General features: G+C 53.6%; 4 protein-coding genes across 4 annotated transcripts; 1 reads left to right on the top strand and 3 right to left on the bottom strand.

Annotated features, from left to right (window-relative positions):
* Positions 1-528: 528 nt before the first annotated feature.
* PG997_004520 (uncharacterized protein) lies at positions 529-5,759 on the bottom strand (the record flags this gene model as incomplete). The annotated part of the gene is made up of 7 exons (XM_066808835.1): positions 529-1,597; positions 1,797-2,727; positions 2,793-3,207; positions 3,255-3,662; positions 3,737-4,244; positions 4,454-5,632; positions 5,704-5,759. 7 exons carry the CDS (start codon positions 5,757-5,759, stop codon positions 529-531), a joined length of 4,566 nt encoding a protein of 1,521 aa, XP_066672453.1.
* Positions 5,760-6,560: 801 nt separating this feature from the next.
* On the bottom strand, positions 6,561-7,534 carry PG997_004519 (uncharacterized protein; the record flags this gene model as incomplete). The annotated part of the gene is made up of 2 exons (XM_066808834.1): positions 6,561-7,224; positions 7,356-7,534. 2 exons carry the CDS (start codon positions 7,532-7,534, stop codon positions 6,561-6,563), a joined length of 843 nt encoding a protein of 280 aa, XP_066672452.1.
* Positions 7,535-10,526: 2,992 nt separating this feature from the next.
* PG997_004518 (nitrate transporter) lies at positions 10,527-12,248 on the top strand (the record flags this gene model as incomplete). The annotated part of the gene is made up of 3 exons (XM_066808833.1): positions 10,527-10,736; positions 10,806-10,885; positions 10,940-12,248. 3 exons carry the CDS (start codon positions 10,527-10,529, stop codon positions 12,246-12,248), a joined length of 1,599 nt encoding a protein of 532 aa, XP_066672451.1.
* Positions 12,249-13,418: 1,170 nt separating this feature from the next.
* On the bottom strand, positions 13,419-14,830 carry PG997_004517 (uncharacterized protein; the record flags this gene model as incomplete). Its single annotated transcript, XM_066808832.1, has 3 exons — positions 13,419-13,972; positions 14,035-14,272; positions 14,711-14,830. The coding sequence occupies 3 exons, from the start codon at positions 14,828-14,830 to the stop codon at positions 13,419-13,421; spliced, it is 912 nt and encodes a 303-aa protein (XP_066672450.1).
* Between the last annotated feature and the right edge of the window lie 2,105 nt (positions 14,831-16,935).

Genomic DNA, 16,935 nt, shown 5'->3' with positions numbered 1-16,935 from the left:
TATCTACTGTATGTAGGTTATTTTGGGGGGTACTCTGCTCCAAAACCAGGTGGCGGATTGCAACATTTATCGTATTACCTCCATCTGTCTCCCGCGGAGAGAGGCCATCTTGTTAAACACACCACTGGGACAAAAGCCGATGCACCGACTCTGACCCAAATGGTATATCGGTATATGTCTTGTCAGAACCAACTCATCTACTGTATTTCATGCTGTTTCTAAGCAAACTCACAACCCCCTGAAGTCGTACATGCATATATGCCCTGTACGCCGACGACAAATGCTAGGTATCGTATCAAAGCCAATACACAGTACGCCAAACCATGCATGCAAGAGCTCATATTTCAAAAGAATCGTAGCGAGGAATCAACTTACCATCACTCAATGTGATGGCTCCCCGTCTTAGCACCTTCCGCCCTTCCGTCTTCCCTCGCCCACCCCGTTTTACTGTTGGGTAACAGGTGCTGCCCCGGCCGCGAGAAAGATAATCTTGAGATGAAGCTCCTACCTTTCGCCCGAGTAGGTCAGCTAAAGTGGCATCAGATCGATCCTCTGCTGAGCGCCACCTCCGCCACCGCTGCGTCCACCCCGATTAGGCATGAATGCACTAGAACCACCAGACCGGGATGTTCCAGTGGAAGACCTTTTGCCGGTGCTTGCTCGTTTTGAGACGCCGCCACCGCCAGATTTGCCTCCACGAGAATAGCTGCCCGAACCCTTGCGCGTGTACGATCGCTTGCCCTTGCTGTAGGAGCCCTTTCCACCCCGCGACGACGACCCCGCAGATCGCCTTCGCGAGGATGATGATGTGGCCTGTGATGCACGCATCAATTCGCCTAGGTCTTCCTCCCACCTATCATCGGGAGGCGCTTGGCGCGGAGGGCTTCCGAAATATCTCGAATCTTCTCCCTCGTCTCCAAAATCAATCATCTCGTCGTCGTCGCTGGACACGAGATCCACGAAGCTCATGTCCATGACATGTTGAGGTTCGGGGGTGCCTATTTCCGTTCCCATCATGCTCTTGTAGCGCTCCTGGAACCGCTTCACCAATGTAACGAATCTACGGCCATGTGCTCCGACCTTAGAGGGTTCAATGCCCGGTATCCGCTTCATAGATTCCAGATCTGTTGTCCATCCCAACACCATGTCGCGGAGCTGCTGTACGGAGAAGATAGGCTGCCGGAGATGCTTAGAGTTTTGAATCTCTTCTGCAAGGCGGGTGGCCTCTATTTGGAACTCCTCAACTAGTGCCGCATGAACTTCATTTAAAGGGGCAAGCTTGGCGTCCTGACGTATTGGTGGGCCAACTGGTGCCCGTTTCTGCTGCCTTCCGACAGGCCTCCTTATTTCAAAATCATCGTCGGATTCGTTGTATTCATCATCATCATCGGACAAAAGTGTAGCAATTGCTTTGCCCTTGCCTTTGGTTTTCCGTGCCTGCATAGGGGACGAGACAATAGTCGATGGAGGAGCGGCCGCGGCAGCCGCCGCCGTCGTTTTCTTCTTCCCCTTTGGCGCAGAAACTTGACCGTCACTGCCTTTAACTTGGACAGCCAGAATGAGCTTCTTGCGCCCTCGCATGAAGGCGTCGGCATTCCTTCAATCTAGAGAGAATAGGTTAGCTCTGCATCAATGATGAACGGAGATGTCTGGCATCATCTACCTGAAAATATTGGACGGCCATCCGGTTATGCCGCTGGAAAACATTCCTTTCGGTCAATGCCCCTTCAGCTTGCAATCTGTCAATAACGCGGTGTATCTCATGCTTGGGGTTCTTCTTTGCAATCCCCAAGTACGGCTTGGCTTCTTCGTCCAGTGACTCGAGGGCTTTCTTCCTGTTGAGTCCCATGAGCAGCTCGGTGCATTGGTTGAGCGTAAGTTGACGTTGCGACCTTGTGATTTCTAAAGCAGCGACTGCGATATCCGTGAAATCCTTCCAGTCAAAAGTAGCACCCGTCTGACAGTTGTCGCATGTCTTGTTACACTCAGCTTGGTTGAACGTTTCACCAAAATATCGTAGGATCTCAACGCGCCGACAATCGCTCTGGTTATCAGCAAAAGCAGTCATTGCAGCCAGCATATTACGCTGTCGCTGTTTCTGCTGCTCGTTCCCTTCGCCATCGTTGATCATCTTGCGGAGTTGGGTTACGTCCCCGAAATTGAAATACAGATAGCATGCCGAGGGCTTACCATCTCGCCCAGCTCTTCCCGTTTCTTGGTAGTAGCCCTCCAGACTCTTTGGCATAGATTGGTGGATGACGAAACGCACGTCCGGTTTGTCGATGCCCATGCCAAATGCGATAGTAGCAACGACAACTTTGATTCGGCCTCTCTGCCATTCGAGTTGGACTTTGCTTTTGGCCTCTGCAGGGATCGAGGCGTGGTAATGATGAGCAGCAATGCCATGGTCCCTCAGCTTTTGCGCAGTCGTTTCCGCGTTCTTCCGGGATAACGTGTACACAATACCAGTTTGCCCCTGATAGGTGTTGTTGATCAGGTCCGCAATCTCTGTTATGGTGTCCTTTTCTTTCCGCCTTACTTCATAGAAGAGGTTTGGCCTGTTGAAACTCTGGGAGAATTCTTCGCCTGCATCGATACCTAGGTTGTGTTTGATATCAACCATGACGTTCTTAGTAGCGGTGGCGGTAAGAGCCATGACAGGAACTCTGGGGAAATCCTGGCGGAATGCACCGAGCTCTTTGTAATCCGGTCGAAAGTCGTGCCCCACTGACTAACGCAATGCGCTTCGTCGATAACAAGGCGAGCTAGATGATTTCCCCTATATAGAGTACCGAGAGCCGTGTTGAAGGTGCTGCTATTTCTGATCATCTCAGGTGTGACGTAGAGAAGCTGAAAGTAATGATCCGGGTTCGGACCCTTCAATGTGGCGATGATCTCTCTGCGTTCCTCTGCAGAACATTCTCCGTTAAATACCCTTGCGGGTATATGGAGAGCCTGGAGGTGGTGTACCTGGTCTTGCATCAGACTGATCAATGGGGACACGACAATTGTGACTCCTCGAGTTTTTCCAGTCTTGATCACGGCGGGAAGTTGGTAGCAGAGGGACTTCCCGCCACCCGTAGGCATGAGAATAAATGCATCTTTTCCCGCCAGAGTCGCGTTGATGGCTTCGAGCTGATTGTGACGAAAGCCGCTCATACGAAACCGATCCTTGAGCGCACGCTTGACCTCCGGCGACCACGGAAACTTCATGAGCTCAGGGGTATTTTTGACCTGGCAGACGAGCTAGCGACCCTCTTGTCTACACTCCTCGTTTGTGAGGTGGTGCTGGTGTTTCCAGACCTCTCTGACAATGCGGGCCGGCTACGCTTTGGCGCTGTGCTCTCCGAGGATGACTGGTTTAATTCAAACGTCTCCGCAACCTCAAGCATGTCGACGTCATCGCCATAGTCGCTATCGCTCGCGTAGGTCGCTGCTCGCCTTGTAGAAGCTTTGGAAGGACTCAAGCGTCCTACGTTATTTGAATTGGCTGAATACATGACCGGGGCAGGCTCATTCAAATCATCGTCAATCATCAACTCCATCTCGTCCCAGGTAGGTTCCGATGAATGAGCTGCGGGCTCTCGACTCTCTCTGGCAGGGTTTTCCCTCGGCCTTAAACGTTGGTTATTGGCGATAGGTGGCCTGGAGTAAGAAGCATCCTGCGCAGGGTAGAGATGGGAAGTTGATTCGGAAGAAAACCCCCTTGTGTGGGCATTTGAGTCTGCTTAATGACTTGGCTATTCCTGGCAGATGCAGAAACGGGCACACTGCTCCGGGACATTGCCCCTGTTGATTCATGACGAGCCGGCTGCGTAGCCTGAACAACGAAATCGGATGGGTCAGGTGGTATTTGAGTATTCGATCTGGACGTCTTGTGCTCTGTGAAAACATCAACGCTGCTGATCCCAGCCCGTAAGAGCGAGTCTATCAGTGGCGCTTCTTGTTGAGCAAGTTCCATTTCTACTCCTTCAAGAGCATCCTCTACCCCGGAGTTGCTCTCTTCGTCATCCAGTCCGTCGTATTTCTCCATTATTTGCGATATTAAACCATCTCTCCTGGCGACTAGATCCTGATAGGTCTGGTGCTCGGTGGCTACTCGATCAAGCGCAAGCCTTTGTTTCATCAGCTGGTCCTTTTCCCGCTTCAAACTGGATGTTTGTTCGGCACGCGCATGCCTGTTTACCAAAGCTGCACGGTAGGCTTCCCGGTTCTGCCGAAGCTTCTCCTCTATCGAGGCACGTCTGCTTTCAGTTATGGTTGGCAATTTCAGGAATAACTCCAAAATTTTGTCTTTAGCATCTTGGCTCAGCACAGGGAGCGCTTGGCTAGATGCCGGTGTCTGGGAAAGGCTCCCGCGATCGTTGTTAACCTGAGTCATATCTATCACAGAAAGCTCAGCCTGTTCGGTTACACCCTGTTGAGAAGAAGAGCCCGATGTCGTTCGTCGCACAGGCGATGGATCCGAACGGGGTTTCGAGGGGTGTCCGGAGCAATAATGGCAGTTGACGATTCGCGACGCCGCCAGCCTGAGGGCCCTTTTAGATCTTCTCCATCATGTGTCGACGGAATTGAGATAATTGATGAGTTGTGTGTAGCTGGGGTCGCAAATTCGTCGTCCGAATCTTGTATAACGCGACTGTCGCGTCGACTTTTCCGCGCCGGATGAGACTTCTCCGGGGTAGTATGGTCGAAATCAACCTCCATCACATTGTCAGCTTCGATGGGGCTTCCTGGCACCTTCGGGGCCACGGCTGTTGCTTTTGGGTTCTTCTTCGTCGGTGACTTCTTGGGAGATGAGGCGACCGCTCCCTCTTGACTTTCTTCGCAACCCTCAGATATCCTCGATACCGTTTGGACCTTGCCTCTACCAGTTCTACAGCTTGCAGATGCTTTGGAACCTGCAACCCGCTGACTCATTGGCGTTTCCGGCCTCCGTTTCTTAGTGGACTTTGGAGTGGCATAGTCTTTAGGGACGATGCCAAAGATATCGGGAAACTCATCGTCATCGTCCAGTAAGTCGGGTGATGTGGGGGGCTGCGCGATCTCATGGCTTTTGCGCTTGGTTCCACGTTGCTTCTGCGCCGGCTCTGGGCGTGATGCATGGTCCTCAGTCCACAATCTAACATCGTCGCCAAACCCCACGGGGTTAGAGTCGGAAGAGGGGTTATCCTCCCCTATCAGATCCAGTGCCTCCAGGTCATCTTCGTAGTCGTTCAGCGTAGGCGCTGGTGTTTCGGGCTTCTTGTCAAATAACCTCGAGCGAGGCGGAGATTTTCTCGTTCCTGTACTAACGGTTCTCGAATTCGACAAGGAAACCGAGTAAGCTTGCTGTAGCCGACCGACACCGGAGGTTGAAGCCGGGGTGAGCAACTGATCCTGATTGACAAGAAGCCCACGCTTTTTTGAGGCTGAGGCCGGCGCTGCCACGAGACGACCCATATCGTCTATGTAGCTTCCTCTTCTTCCCTCTGCTCCCAAGCCCTCCTGCGACTGTCCTGCCGTGGCCGTGGAAACATGGGCTCGCGTGACTCTGGTAACAGAGGCCGCCCGGCTCAAAGCTCTGGATTGGCTGACACTTTCGGATTCGGAAGTTCCATTACCGTCGAGGGGCGGTAGGGTAGGATACAGGCTGGGTCCGCGTATTGATAGTTGACTTGACGTGTCGCGGGCCGGGGAAGCAAAGGCGCGTTCGGGGCAGACAGCGCAACGTTGGCCAACAACCAGGTGAGATGATCGCGGAGGTTGTTGCGAGTCATGAAGCCGGCTTGTACACGTAAGCCACAGGCACCTCCATGGACTTATCGTGGAATGACTGCTCGGTTTATCGTCGAATCGAACTGAGCATCGCGCTTCGCTTCGTTGTGATTTATTGGTGGTTATCAATCGGTCTTCGATTCTCGAGCTTCCGCCTGGACGCGCCACTGCCCCACCAAAGACGCGATTCCCTCCAACTGCCCGTGTCGCCCAGTCAGGTGACCACAAATGAGACCTTTAGCGGGTTCCGATTGGCTTACATCGGTTTGGCCACGGATGTCTCCTCGGCGCCTTCTGCCAAGTGTGCAGCAGAACATCCAGTTAGAGACTCATCACCATCTCATCTAATTTGCAAGTGCTCACTGGCACCTGCTTCATGCTAGGCCGTGTTATATTTAATGTCAACATCGGCATTTGCAAATATTACTACGAATGTTCCAACGATGTAGCACGAGGTCTTCTGCAATCCATTCCTAGGCAGATGACCGAGACGGACGAATTAGCGTATTCGGAGTTTCTCAATTCATTCGCTCTCCCGGTGCAGTCTGACGATCATGCCGGGCTCAGCCTCTCTCTAGGTAGTCAAGGAAAATGAGACGATGTGCATTGTTGGGGAGGTTCCGAATCAGGTAGGTATATTGATTACGTACATGTATCTATCTCTACTGGATTTATAAGGTCTAAGCCAGTTCTAGTACGACACTAATGCTCAAAGACGCTCCAACCACGCTCTCTTCTTTTTCTTCCTATTTTTGTTCTCTTGTATGCCAGAAACCCAGATCCAATTGCAATTGCAATTGAACTCAGAGAGAGCCGCTCTCGGCATCCTCCTCCTTGGGCCGCTCTGCCCCATTGAATAGGTACATGATGGTGACCAGCATCTTGCCCGCGGCCGAGACGAAGATGGCCGCGGCCGAGCCGGCCGTCTTGTAGATGCCCGCGCCGGCGAGGCAGCCGAGGATGAGGACCAACAGGAAGCTGACGCGGCGGTCGCGGGGCCGGTTGCCCCGGACGCGGAACATGCGGGGGTCCATCATGAGGTCGACCCAGGCGGCCGTGGCCATGGCCGTCGAGATCTCCGTCATGGCGAGCGAGCGGGACTGGACGACCTGGCTGCCGGACGCGAAGGCCAGCAGCGCGATGGCCGTGACGGCAGCGCTGCCGCGCAGCTCGGTGCCGTACACGTGCTGGATCGCGGCCGCGGCGAAGACGAGGCAGGCCTGGAAGAAGTTGCACAAGACGAGCCACCACCGCTGCCGTGCGCCGACCAGGTGGCTCAGCTGCCCCGTGAGCCAGCCCGCGGCCAGGAAGAACCCCAGGGCGGCGCCGATGTTGGCCGTGATGAACATCTCGCCGTCAAAGCTGGGCATCACGATGGCTAGCATGAGGAAGACCGTGTTTCCCGTCTGGTTCGACGCGAAGCAATGGTAGTCGGGAAAGGACACAGCATCTTGTATTCCGGTGCAACTACAGATACGATAATACACTTAGCTTTGAGACTATAAGGCAATAAATATGGCAGCCCGGTCCTCTTTTGCCAGCACTTGACTAGCTTTTACATGAGTAGTCGGTGACTAGTCCAATAGGGGTTTACTCACAAGGTAAGTAGTAAGAGTTCGAGCTCGGCATAACTCGATGGCCGGACTGAATCATTCATATGGCTTTGTATCTTGGAGAGGGCTGAAGAGGGTCCGGTTCGTGGACGTTCCGACGGCTTAGGGCGCGTCTCAACATTGTTTGAGTAGGTTGTAGGTGAGGTCTCTTTGGAAGGATCCATCGTAGCGCGTACTTTTAGCCCTGAACAGCGACTCGAACTTTGAGTGGTAGGCTATATGTATTTAAAAGTAATACTCAACGGCGAGTCTTTTATTGAGTTGAGAGACTTCGAAGTGATAACCTAGTAGTTGACGGAGTGCTGTACCTGACCGACCACACTGCAAACTAAGAAATACCAAATCTAACAGAGTTGCCCGGTCAGTTGATTCTTTTATATACTTCTAGGCATAGCCGTCGGGCCTCTCCAGTTTTGCGCTGTCACCGACAAAGTTTGTTCCAGGAACGCATTCTTAACCGTCGAGTCGGTCACTGCACCCGAGTAATGACGAACCGATAGCCGCGACGTCGAGAGCAACATGAGTGGAAGTGGGTCGTGATCTGGGACGGTTAGTTCTCCACGATCGATATTAGCTCGCTTGTTGCCGCGAGCTGAGCTTCCGCCTCATAAAGCCCATGGTCTGCCGATGGCAAGGCGTGGCGGCACGGCATGCTGGTTCCCCAGATGTTGATTGGTGACGCCGGCAGCCGAACTTGCGGTAGATGGGGGTCACTCTATTGCGGCTCTGTGGATAAGTCGCTGGGTTTCCCGCTCTTAGCCCTCCGGCTTGGCAGCCAAACCGATATCCGGGCCCAGCCGATCAAGCCGCCTTCAGACGGTATCTGGCTTCTGGCTAGCCGGTTGGCGTATTTGACTTTCCCATTGCCGCCGAGTGAATTAGTTTCCGTTATATTGGGCTTCACCGATAGAATGCCCCTGGCTGGAGACAATTTGCATCTTTCGCAAAGCAGATGAATTGGGATGATTGGCGCGAGCGAGCGTGACGCGGCTGGTAGTGGTAGGCTGTCGCAAACTTCAGCCATACAGCATTTCTTGTATTGATGCATACCACGGATTCTCCTCCCACCGCATCCTCCCACGAGTAAGAGATTGTTGCATGAATGTCTCGTGTTGTTGACTTCGCCCAGCGCTGGAGACACGCCGTTAGTAAGTCATTAAATGGCAACCCAAATCGCCCAAACATGCATGTCCGTAGTCTGCCGGGTGGTCCAATGCCGTGCTCGCCAGATGTGGGTATACGAATCATGACCACACAGGCGATAGATGGCCCGTTGTGCCCATAGCACCGCCTCTTCTGCTTTGGCGAGGTGTTTGTACTGTCGCAAGCATAGTTAGGGCAGGCGTCACGATTCTGGCAATGCCGAGATACATTTTGGTGTGTGATAACCCGTAAATTCGAGAGCCATAGGTGTGCTTATTTGACTATTCCGCATTTGAGTTGCAGTTGAGATGGTCCAGGTGAAGTCGATGAGGCTGATATTGCACCTGGCCCGGGTGCTTGGCAGGGACGATGGCATCAGTGGGGGGCCGTGTCAGGGGTATATGCTGCTGTACTAATACCTGTAACTGGGCAATTAAGTTCCACACCAGCCGGTATCTACCACCTAATTTTTAGTGCATCTGGTGCTGCGTAGTCCATCTTGGTCTGATAAGAACCGCCTTATCTGGTGACAAATGCGAATGCCCATCTTGGCTCCTTTTATCTTTAATGGGGAGAATGCGCTCTATCATAACCATGGAAGAGTAGGTATTGCGTGCGAAGTCGCCTCGTGTGACAGCATCCGACTCGACTCGACTCGACTCGACTCGGCTCGGCTCAGACCTGCTCCTGCTCCTGCTCCTGCTTGCTTTGGCATAGCAGCATATTGGGCATGTCCTCCCGGTCCTTCCTCGCTCCTCGCTCCTCGCTCCTCGCTGCCGTGAAATCGCCTAGACGTATCAATGTGTGTTACACAACACAGGAGCTACCAAAGATGACAGCGTCACTGATGAAGCCTGCAGCAGCAAACCGCAGCATCATTGGCACATCGTCCTACAGCATCGCAGGCTTATCCGAACTCGCCTAGCCGCGGAGATCTGCAAGGGAGATAGTGTAGGCGAATGCCAGATTGCGCAGGCCAACGACATCGTGTGTGCTTATCTCTCGCGGGTGGGTCTCCGTCCTTCCTTTCCAACGTCGTTGGCCCGTCTCGATAAGGACCGCCGGCAAGGGCAGGCACTAAGCCTATTCCGCCGTCCCTTCAATGTTGCTCTGTCCGTCCTCCTTGTATCCTATACGGCCCTTGCATTGCCCGTTATCTTGGTCGGCTGGTGCACACTCGGTCTGGCCTCTGGGCAAAAGTCTGATAAGAAACGTCCAGATACAGCATGCGCCGAGTCGTGTTAGCCGTCAAATACATTGGCCGGCCCAGGCCGTCTAGGATAGACTTGCCGTCAGTCAGTGCTCCCCGAGCCACGAGCTTGCGCTTGGATACTCATCAAGCTCGGTTCGACATTGCGGCTTGTTAATGTTCTGGCTTGTGCCTCCAGCTATCGCTATCACATACCCAAGTGTCGCCCATACTGACAACCATTGGCCGACTACAATATTACCCTTGAACTTGCGTGGCTGCTCAGACCCCACCGAGTTGTCGATTGTGCGAACTGCTCAGAAAGTCCATGTCTGTATCGAAGAGATCACATCGGACAGTGCTTGGCTATATGCAGCTGCTCGTCACGCCACGGTATTCGGGCTCGTCTGATAAGAAGCTCAACCCGGGAGCAGAATTCCCGTATCTTCCAGGCCCAACTTGGCAGTCACTTGGCTTCAGCTTGCTGAACTCCAGCATCTCCGGCCAAAGGTCCTCAGCTACGCCGCCCACTTATCAGCAAGGGCTACCCGCGGAGACTACAACAACAGCATTAGCGTCGAGGTCCGAAGATCTGGTCCACAAAAAAGGTTACGTCCGGAGATGCACATTACGTTCATGGCCTGACGTAGGGAAAGACTCACATGTATAAGATATCTGAATCTTCAGCCTTAGTGGTGTATCGTGGACAAATAACCGCAACCATCACTCCGACACGACGTTGACGAGGACATATTCTCAGGAACATCGCCCACCATAAATCGCCCTGGCGACATAACCCCTGGAGTGCTACTCGTATTTTCAGGATGAAGCTCTCCTACCTTTGGGCCGCCCCAGAGATCAACCCGATCACCGGCAAAGCTCGCTCAATCCCAGTCCTGAACCTCTTCAATGTCTATGGGCGCGTGTTCTTCTTCTCCTGGTTTGGTTTTAGTATGGCCTTCACCTGTGTTGCCTACCCCTTGTCGCGCCGTTCATCCGCTGACGTACTCAACAGTGACTGCTTTCTGGGCGTGGTACATTCCCTCCTCTCGTAAGCATCGACCCCCTTTCTGATCAACGGTACATCTCTAACACGGTGGCAGTTAACCCATACCATCAAAGCGAACCTCGGCCTCAGTTCAGCACAAGTCGCGAACTCTAACATTGTGTCGTTATGTGCAACGTATGTAGCGGAAACCAATTTGGAGGTGTCTGTTCGTTGCTAACTTTCCCCCAGTCTACTTGTCCGTTTTGTCGCTGGGCCTCTGTGTGATCAGTTCGGGCCTCGTTGGGTGTTTGGTGGCCTGCTTCTCGTTGGCGCAATTCCTCTCGGCCTAGCCCCTCTGGTACACGATGCTACAGGCCTTTACATCAGTCGCTTCTTCATCGGTATTCTTGGCGGGTCGTTTGTCCCGTGTATGGTCTGGTCAACTGGATTCTTCGACAAGAATATAGTTGGCACTGCCAACGCTCTGACAGGCGGCTGGGGGAATGCTGGCGGCGGTATTACCTACTTTATCATGCCCGCCGTTTTCGACTCTCTGATTGGCCGAGGCTACACACCGGGGGTAGCATGGCGGATGACATTTATTGTCCCTCTCATCATTACCATCCTCACAGGGATCTCCCTCATTGCCCTATGTCCCGATACTCCCACAGGCAAGTGGTCCGAACGCCACCTCCATGCCCAGCAGAACCTTCATACGCACGGCGTCAATGGCGTGGTCGAGAACAACTTGGTCGACGTACCTGGTAGCATCGTTGATAGGGTCAGCTCCAAGACATCCGGTGTCCAGAATGCCAAGGAAGACGCAAAGCCGCAAAGCCCAGCTCACCATCGGAACTGGGATCACGAAGCCGCTTGCACCAAGGAGGAAATGCTGGAGACGGCACATGGCGAGACTGTGGTGAAGCCCACCTTGAAAGAGAGCATGCGTGTGTTTCTCTCTCCACAGTCCGGCTTCCACATGTTCACATATTTCTGCTCCTTTGGCGGTGAACTGGCGATCAACTCGGTCCTGAGCTCCTACTACGTCAAGAACTTCCCCTCGCTCGGCCAGACCAACGCAGCCAACTGGGCGGCCATGTTCGGCTTCCTCAACTTCGTCACTCGGCCCTTGGGTGGTGCCATTTCCGATTTCGCCTTCAACGCTCTCGGTCGCAGCCTTTGGGCCAAGAAGATCTGGATTGTGGTGTGCGGCTGCCTCACTGGTTTACTCCTGGTCGTCATCGGCCAGGTCGACTCCCACCACCAGTCCACCATGTTCGGCCTCGTGGCCCTGATGGCCATTTTCCTCGAGGCCGGCAACGGCGCCAACTTCTCCCTCATCCCTCACGTCCACCCTCATGCCAACGGGGTCCTCTCGGGCACTACAGGTGCGGTGGGCAACCTGGGCGGCGTCGTTTTCGCCATCGTGTTCCGCTTTATGGATGGCGGCACCAACTACGCCAAGGCGTTATGGGTCATTGGGCTCATCCACATCGGTCTCAACCTCATGCTGTGCTGGGTACCACCGCTGCCCAAGGGGCAGATTGGTGGCCACTGAGGTTCAACCTTAGGAAATGCGATGTTTTTACTTGATGAGACGAATGTCCCTGGTACGGGGTTTTACCCAAAAGATATCCAATTGGAGTTGGGGTGTTTACGGAGCGAGGCAAAATGATCTGCATTTACCCGTGCATTTATTGGTTCAGGTTTTATATACTATTTATAACTATCAATGGCTGACTGGAAATTACTTGCAGGCAATAGTGTTCAATGAATGTACCAATGGTGTGAATAAATTTCGAATAGACCTGGACCTTTCTACTTTGACAATTGACATAAACCAATACCGGGCGCGAGGCGTCGCCACAAAGCCACCTGTGTGGTATATAGAACAAGTGCACTACAGCATATGACTTTGCCTAAAACATATATGACAGTCCCGTTGGATGTAGGTTTTTCCAAGACACTACGCGATTAGAAATAGGTGACATTGATTATGTTGTTTGTGTACATGGTCGTAGTTTGTGCACCAGGCTGATCTGTCAAAGTAAACCTTGTTTTCGCGTCCCATCTCAAGAGGTAGGAGCTAGGTGTACGCCACATAAAAAAACGAGTGCCTGCTACCGATGAGCTTAATTGCATGTATGTAGTTTATGTAAGAATGCGATGCAAATGAAGCTCTGTTATTGGATAGCCATCAGGTTACATACATTTGAGTATATAGTATCTCTAGATACGTTGGATCTACCATCCCTGCTCCACAGCGGAGCAACTGGGATGAGTTGAACAGGAACGGCAAGTCGTGCTTCTTATGTAAGACGGGCGGACAATCTAGATAGTCGGCCACCATGATCGTAGGTAATCCAACATGTCGATCATAACCAGGTCAAGTAAAAGGAAGGGAAGACTTAGGTCACACTCATATACAACACACATATGCAAGTCAATCACCGAGATAAGTCAGGAAAATGGTAGGTTTTTGGGGTATATATGCGCAATCAGAATGTACAACCGTCTATATGAACCAAGCGAAACAGGGCCAATAATGCAAAAGAAAAACATCACGGCCTCTGCCTCCCCTGTTTTCCGTCACACACTCGGGTCGATCACTAAGATCGCTTTCAACAGTCGACTCTCGCTCTATCTTTCATTCGTTCTTTCAAATATCCTTTCATCCATACATACAGAAGAAGTCTGTCCCTTTCCACGTGGATTCCTTTAAAGAAACCTACAGGAAGAAGTAGGCAGCGCCAGCGGCAACGGCAATGAAAGAGCCGGTGGCGAGGCGCGAGGCACCAGCGGTGGGGATGGGAGAGGGCGCACCAGTGGGCTTGCTGCTGTTGGTGGCAGGGTAGCTGGCCATGGTGGTGGGAACACCGGCGCTGTAGCTGGCGCTGCTGTTGCCGGCAGGGGCAACGGTGGGGTAGGTCGCGGCAGGGGCAGACGAGCTGGCAGGGACAACAGCCTTGGAGGAGGAGACCGCAGGGGCCGAGGAGACCGCGTAGGCAGGGGCAGAGCTGCTGGCGGCGGCAGTGCTGGCAGCGCTGGACAGGCTAACGGTCACGGTGGGCATGCCGGTAGCCTTGTAGCCACCAGCAGCAGCCTCGCTGGTCGCGGCGGCGGTGCTGGCACCACCCTCAGCGGGGGCGATGTGGAAGGGGAAGCTGTACTGGAAGGTCTTGGGGTCCGACTCGAGGGTGATGGTAAGACCGTAGACGGCCTTGTCACCCAGATCCGCGGGGACGGTCCACTCGAAGGCACCGGCCTGGTTGTCAACACCGGCTGCAGTGGCTGGTTAGTATATTGATCTCATACCGAGTCGCTTAAACACGGAAGTTACTCACAGGAGATGGTGGTCAGAGGCACCTGGGTGTTCTGGGTAGCACCACCGATCAAGGCGATCTTGACGGAACCGGTGACGTCGCGGGGCTGCCACTTGATGTTGAGCTTCTCGCCGGCAACGACCTTCTGGCCGTCGGTAGGGCTGACAATGGCGTCAAAGCCATCAACCTGGGCGAGGCCGAGACGGCGAAGGTGGCGACGGCGGCGGAGACAGTAGCGAAACGCATCTTGACGGATTTGCTGGTAGATGGATTAAGGATACTGGAAAGGCGAAAGACAGTAAAGGGTACCGTATAGGGTCAAAGAGTGACAAGAAATATGTATTAGAGTATAGAGAGCGACGAAAAAGCAGGGCCTCTGGAAGGAGGGATTAAGGCTTTTTAAGATGGAGTGGTAAAGAGTGTAATTGCCGTGAGGCTGAGAGAGTGTGGTAGACGAAGTGGTCTGAAGCGTGGATGAGGAAGAGAGAAGGAGGAAGAGGAGTGGTCAACCAACGATGGCTTACAAGAGGATAAATCCATTCTTAGCGAGCGGCACAGCGTCCACCCCTACCCAGAATTACTGCCCAGAATAACTGACATATCCATCCTGAGCTTTGGTTTTTCCAGGATCGGACGAGGTTGACCAGGGTCTGGCAGGGTAGCCAGGGTCAGGTCAAATCATCCGAGCAAGCGTTACCCCGTAGCATGGCCGAAGAGGCATCAATCCCATCTCGTTTGCCCGCTCGCCTGGCGCTGCTGACGGGTTTCGCCCCTCTGCAGCCAGGCCATCTTCCCACTTGGGTTTCTTCTTGGGCATGGGGGGAGCCGAACAGGAGCAGAGGCCTCTACATACCTAGCATACGAGCGAGATCTGCAGGCCATCGCTGGCGGATGGGAGGCAGAGTTGCCCCCCTCCCGGTGGCCCATCTGGGCCTCCAAGCCCACCAGTTAAGCCTATTGGAGCTACTCGTACACCTTTCGAGACTTCTGGGGACGCGCTACGGGCACGAACGAATTCCTCATCTCGCGGACGAGTAGCGCGGCTCCTCACCGTGTGTTTGGGACAGAAGGCCGCTGGGTTCCGAGGAGGGTGCCGGCGCCCGCTGCTGGTCCAAGTCTGCCCATGGTGGAGCCTTTCCTCAGTCGAGGTAATTTCCAGGGCCAGGGCCAGGATGCAAGAAGAGGGAAGATTGCATGCAAAAGAAAATTAGGCAGGCCCAAAAAGGGGCTTGGTGGCCAGCTAGCTGTGGAGCGGGTCGGGCTAGCTGGCCAATCCGTTGGCCAGCTGCTGGGGCTAGTGCCGCAAGAGGCTATTAAGGCTGAGCATCCCCGTCCAAGCATGCGTTAGGTATTAAGGTACCGTCGCACACTAGGCACAGCAGCTGGCAGCAGCAGCAGCAGCAGCAGCACCCGCAGCACCCGCTCTAACCACTATCGGCCAGTAGAACTGGTAGCAGCCACTGGTCCGTCCAATAATACCTAGGTGACTGGCTGACTGGCAGCTACCTAATGTACCTAGCAGGCAGCCACCACACCCAAATTTTTTGTATTGGTCGAGACTTTCGAGACCTTCCAATTGATGCGATTGCTTCACCATTGGCTGCCTGCAGGGCGGGCGGTCAACGAGAGTGAGCGTGAGACGTTCCTGGATCAATCCTCCGAGTAATGTAATGTGGCAATACACACACAGTCAACAGTAGTCGGCCATTAGCGCGCGACTCACGCATCGCCAACCCAGCACACTCCCCGTTGCCTCGTCTGAAGGCAATGCAACTCGTCGTGGTACAAGCACATGTGGTAAGAAGCCTCCTCCGATCCATTACTCAACGTGCGACCCAAACATCACAGGATCTGGTGCCCTTGTTCCCCATCTAATTTGATGCCGCGAATCTAACCAAGCTCCCTCGTCCGGGGTTGCGTTGGTGTCAGCCAGGCCAGGGTGCGGATGGGCCGATCCCAGAAGTAAGGCAATGCCCTGAGGTCCGTCCAGGCGAGCCAGGGCAAGGCAAATGCCTCCCGGCGCAGGACAATGCCGTCTTCCATGGCCTGCCTGGTCATGCATTCGAACTGGCTGATTCAATGTTTGCTTCATTTGGCGGAGTCGGCCCAGCTGGACGGCCTCTGAAACGGCTGGCTGAGATACATGTTCGTGTTGTTTTATTTGCCAGTGCATGACCTCTCTCCACGCTGGGTCCCCCGACTGCCGACCATGATCTTGATTTCCAAGATTTGGGCGACCTGTGAGCGTTTTTGCTTTGCACCTTTGATTGACTTCTTATTGAGCGTCGCTTACTATATCCACCAACGACTCCGCTGTGGGATGGTTGGATGCCTGGTCTGCTCCGTGCCTGCTCCGTGGATGCATACTCCATACTCTAGTTCTTTTCCGAATGTGGTCACGCCTTCGGCCAGGGGCGCCAACTTCCGAGTCAGGAAACCTGCTTCGACATTGTCCCATCTAAGGCATCTCCCGAAATAAATCAGACCCAAGGTTCGCCAAGCCTTAAACCTTAACTAATGAGATCTACTTCTATAAGCGCCTATGCCCGCCCGTTCCGTTCAGCTGCTTTTGTCAGATATCGATCGCTGTGTAACCGCTTGGAACACATAGGACGGGTACGAACCATCAGCTAGCTCGTAAGGTATGACGTGGCTGACCTTCTGTCGCCAGACGAGGGAGAGCGGTGTTTGCTGCTGAAGTTTTGCTTTTGGACGTAACGTTCCAGACTCTCCAGACGCATGTCAGCCTGCATGTACGGCGCAATTACAAAACTCTTGGCCACTTAACAGGTATCATCTCATTTGCCCATGCATGCCACCTGCCTGCTTATGCTGCTTACTGAAATGACCTTTCGTGCCCTCCCCCATATCCAGGAGACCGTTGAGATTCAACCGTCTACCTTCTTCATAGTATTGGGTGGC

The sequence above is a fragment of the Apiospora hydei genome (assembly GCF_038363865.1).
Source record: "Apiospora hydei strain CBS 114990 chromosome Unknown utg000004l_segment0_segment0, whole genome shotgun sequence".
NCBI lineage: Eukaryota > Fungi > Ascomycota > Sordariomycetes > Amphisphaeriales > Apiosporaceae > Apiospora > Apiospora hydei.
This window is presented reverse-complemented; position numbering and strand designations above follow the sequence as displayed.